Here is a 4,120-nt window from a genome sequence, read left to right on the forward strand (position 1 = left end):
GGGGTCACCTAAGACCATTGGAAAACACATATATAATTACATATTGTTTTTGTGATTAATCACTATGCTTTAATTATGTTCAATTTGTAACAATGAAAATACATCCTGCATATCAGATATTTACATTACTATTCATAACAGTAGCAAAATTACAGTTATGAAGTAGCAACGAAAATAATTTTATGGCCCTAACCGGTTTGGCTCAGTGGCTAGAGCGTCAGCTTGCGGACTCAAGGGTCCCAGGTTCGATTCCGGTCAAGGGCATGTACCTTGGTTGCGGGCCACATCCCAGTAGGGGGTGTGCAGGAGGCCAGCTGATCGATGTTTCTCTCTCATCATTGTTTCTAATTCTCTATCCCTCTCCCTTCCTCTCTGTAAAAAATCAATAAAATATATTTTTAAAATATCTTTCCTAATAATAGACAAACATGTAAATTGACCATCCCCTCTTCCTACGCTCACCAGCCAATCAGGAGAGTAGGCAAATTAACCCAACAAAGATGGCAGTTAATTTGCATACATAGGCTCGAACCCGCGGAGCAAAGACTGAAGGCTCCAGCCAGAGCCGGGAAGATGGAAGGCTCCGGCCGGAGCCGTGAAGATGGAAGGCTCTGGCCGGAGCAAAGGCCTGGGTCCCGGGTGCTGGAGGAAAACCGGTGCCGGCAGCCAGGGGAAGGGAAGGCCTATTGCACGAATCTCTTCGTGCAACGGGCCTCTAGTATATATATATTTTTTTAAATGTCCAATGAGCCCCCTCCATAAAGTTCCCTCACAAAGACATTCTTTTGAAGCCCTGGCTGGGTGGCTGTTGGTTAGTGTCATCCCAATACATCAAGGTTGTGGGTTCGATCCCGGTCAGGACACATACAAGAAGCAACCAGTGGATGCATAAATAAGCGAAACAACAAATCGATGTTTCTCTCTGTCTTTCTCTCCCCACCCGCTCCCCTACTCCTCTCTTGCTAAAATCAACACATTTAAAAAGACATTCTTCTGGCCTTACCTGTAGATACTGTGTTTTCAGGGATCGGTAATCCTTGGGGATCAAACCTGAGGATAAGGGAAGACAAGAAAGGTTTATGAGCCAGCTAAGGTGTCCTAAAACATACAACCAACCAACCAACCAACCAACCCTCTTCCCCCAAGAAAACCTGAACCAGGAGGAATGATTCAGTAAACGATGATAACCTTGCACCCTCCACAGATGATTCTAAACTGACTCTTCGATGTAAGCTTGCTCATTGCAAGATAAAGCCTGGATCGGAGAGGCGAGGAAGCGCCCCGAGCCACGGGGGCTGGGAAGGGACACTGAAAGGAATGCTAACTGTGGCGGGAATGAGGTGGGAGGCAGCAGGAGGAGGAGGCGGGACTTCCGGGCATCTCTTCCTGGCTATGGGCCAGGACTAGGGGCCCCTCCTACAGATGCTGAGGAGCAGGAAGGGGTCACGTGGTTCCAAGGCCAGTCTTCGATGTGGTTCTCCACTGAGATAAGGAGAAATGGGCTTCCACACGCAATAAAGGGGCCCCAGAATCAGCAAAGCCCTTCTCTGGGTAGAGAGCTCCCTTCAAGAATATTCACCAGTTGGAAGCCTTCAACAGGAAAAACAAGCTGCCATTAAAGGTTGCAGAGTCGGGCTTTGGGAAATGTTTATGAAATTGGTTGGCTGTCCCTTCTACCTGGATTGCATCTTTTTAATTTTTTTTCTCTTTTTTAAAAAAATATATTTTATTGATTTTTTTACAGAGAGGAAGAGAGAGGGATAGAGAGTTAGAAACATTGATGAGAGAGAAACATCAATCAGCTGCCTTTTGCACACCTCTCGCTGGGGATGTGCCCGCAACCAAGGTACATGCCCTTGGCCGGAATCGAACCTGGGACCTTTCAGTCTGCAGGCCGACGCTCTATCCACTGAGCCAAACTGGTTAGGCTGGATTGCATCTTTTTTAAAAATGTAATACTAGACGCCTGGTGCACGAAATTCGTGCATGGGTAGGGTCCCTAGGCCTGGCCGGTGATCAGGGTCAATCAGGTTCGCCGCCTCCCGGCCTCCCTGCCTCTTCCTTCCCTTGCTCCCTCAGTGCCCTGCTGCCACTGCTGGTCGCCTGCCATGTTCCGTGCTGCCCCCTGGTGGTCAGCACACGTCATAGGGAGTGATCGAACTCCCAGTTTCTTGCTCCGACTCCCGAGAGGACAATTTGCATATTAACCTTTTATTATATAGGATATTTTTATTGATTTCAAAAAAGGGAGAGGGAGGGAGGGATAGAAACATCAATGATGAGAAAGAATCATCGATCAGCTGCCTCCCGCACGCCCCACACTGGGGATCAAGTCCTCAACCGGGTATGTGCCCTGACCGGGAATGGAACCGTGACCTCCCGGTTCATAGGTGGATACTCAACCCCTGAGCCACACTCACCAGCTGGACTGCACCTTTGTTATGAAACCTTGTTGAAAGAAGGAGGCCTGCTGCAGCAAAGAAAAGTGCCACTCTGCTCTACGCCTTTGTGATCCTAAGATATGACAGCCCTTGTGTGGGGGAGGAGGCGGAGTCTGCATGTAGTCCTGCTTGGTGTGGAGACACTAATTTACCCTATGACTTGGGGATGTTCACTCAAAAGAAAAACTGCTTTAATTCTACAGAGGAAAGAATCCACAAAATTACAGGAAACCTTAGCTGGTTTAGCTCAAGGCTAGAGCATCGGCCTGCGGACTCAAGAGTCCCGGGTTCGATTCTGGTCTAGGACACATTCCCGGGTTGCAGCTTGATCCCCAGTAGGGGGTGTCCAGGAGGCAGCTGATCAATGATTCTATCTCATCATTGATGTTTCTATCTCTCTCTCCCTTTCCCTTTCCTCTCTGAAATCAATAAAAAATATATTTAAAAAATTAATCCTTCAAAATTACAGGGAAGGGTTCTGTCCGCTAGGACATTTACTGCTGTCGCTCATGATGATTTCTTCTATCCTATGGTAAAGTTTTGACCAGGCATCTCGGTGCTGGGGGCTCACCATTCTCGGTGATGGACAAGAGGCACATGAGGCGAAGGCTTTCTATAGGCGACACCTGCACAGGAAGGGAGAGCCAAGGAGGTTCAAGTTTCATAGCACACGTTCTCCCCCTCCCTTCCTCCTGGAGGCCGGCCCCACGCAAGCACCGCCCTGCCCGCCGGCCGGCAGCTGCCCACCTGCCGGTCGATGTGCTCCTCGATGTAGCTGGTGCTGTCCCGGATGCTGAAGCCCTCCAGCAGCGCTGCGAGCAACCAGAGGACAGCCTGTTACCGGGAGCCGCGCGGCGGCTGCCGTCTAGGCTAACGGGCGTCTGTCTCCCCATCTCCTTCTCCATCCGGGATAAGGGGCCCCCAGGCGTCTAACAGGAACCCGAGTTCCACGCAGCCAGCGTGGGCTGGGAAGAGCCAGAGCGCAGCTCCCCAGGGTGGGCGGGGCTGGGAGCCGGGCGGCCAGCAGTCACCATGCTCGGTCTTGATCAGCTCCTGGAAGTCCTGCTTGGTCTTCTTCTTCATGATGGACTCACAGGCCCCGATGTCTGCAGAGAGGACAAAGCCACCTGACACGTTCCTGGTTCCAGAAGGATATCCCTCTATTGTCCGGGAGAACAACGACCTCAAGGCAGAAGCACTTCCCTTCATTTTAGACCAGGGGTGGGGAACCGTTTTTCTGCCAAGGGCCATTTGGATATTTATTTTTATTTATTTATTTTAAAAAATATTTTTATTGATTTCAGAGAGGGAGAGAGAGAGGGAGAAATAGAAACATCCTGCACGCCCCCTACTGGGGAACGAGCCCGCAACCTGGGCATGTGCCCTTGACCAGAATTGAACCCGGGACCCTTCAGTCCACAGGCCAATGCTCTATCCACTGAGCCAAACCAGCCAGGGCTCATCTGGATATTTATAACATCATTTGCAGGCCATACAAAATTATCAACTTAAAAATTAGCTTGCTCTAGCCCTAGCTGGTTTGGCTCAGTGGATAGTGTCGGCCTGTGGACTGAAGGGGTCACAGGGTTCAATTTTGGTCAAGGGCACATGCCTGGGTTGCAGGCTTGATCCCCAGTAGGGGGGGGTGCAGGGAGCAGGCTGATCAATGATCTCTCTCA

The 4,120-nt window shown here is 50.1% G+C and overlaps 1 protein-coding gene across 1 annotated transcript in view; it reads right to left on the reverse strand.

Annotated features, from left to right (window-relative positions):
* The window catches only part of LOC102418536 (vacuolar protein sorting-associated protein 33B), a 25,055-nt gene that overhangs the window by 4,009 nt on the left and 16,926 nt on the right, over window positions 1–4,120 (reverse strand). The window contains 4 exon segments of the mRNA XM_023747466.1: window positions 964–1,050; window positions 3,013–3,067; window positions 3,189–3,253; window positions 3,473–3,671. Of these exon segments, the coding sequence (XP_023603234.1) occupies window positions 964–1,050; window positions 3,013–3,067; window positions 3,189–3,253; window positions 3,473–3,671 (406 nt within the window).

The sequence above is a fragment of the Myotis lucifugus genome, unplaced genomic scaffold (genome assembly GCF_000147115.1).
Source record: "Myotis lucifugus unplaced genomic scaffold, Myoluc2.0 scaffold_883, whole genome shotgun sequence".
In the NCBI taxonomy this organism is placed as follows: Eukaryota; Metazoa; Chordata; class Mammalia; order Chiroptera; family Vespertilionidae; genus Myotis; species Myotis lucifugus.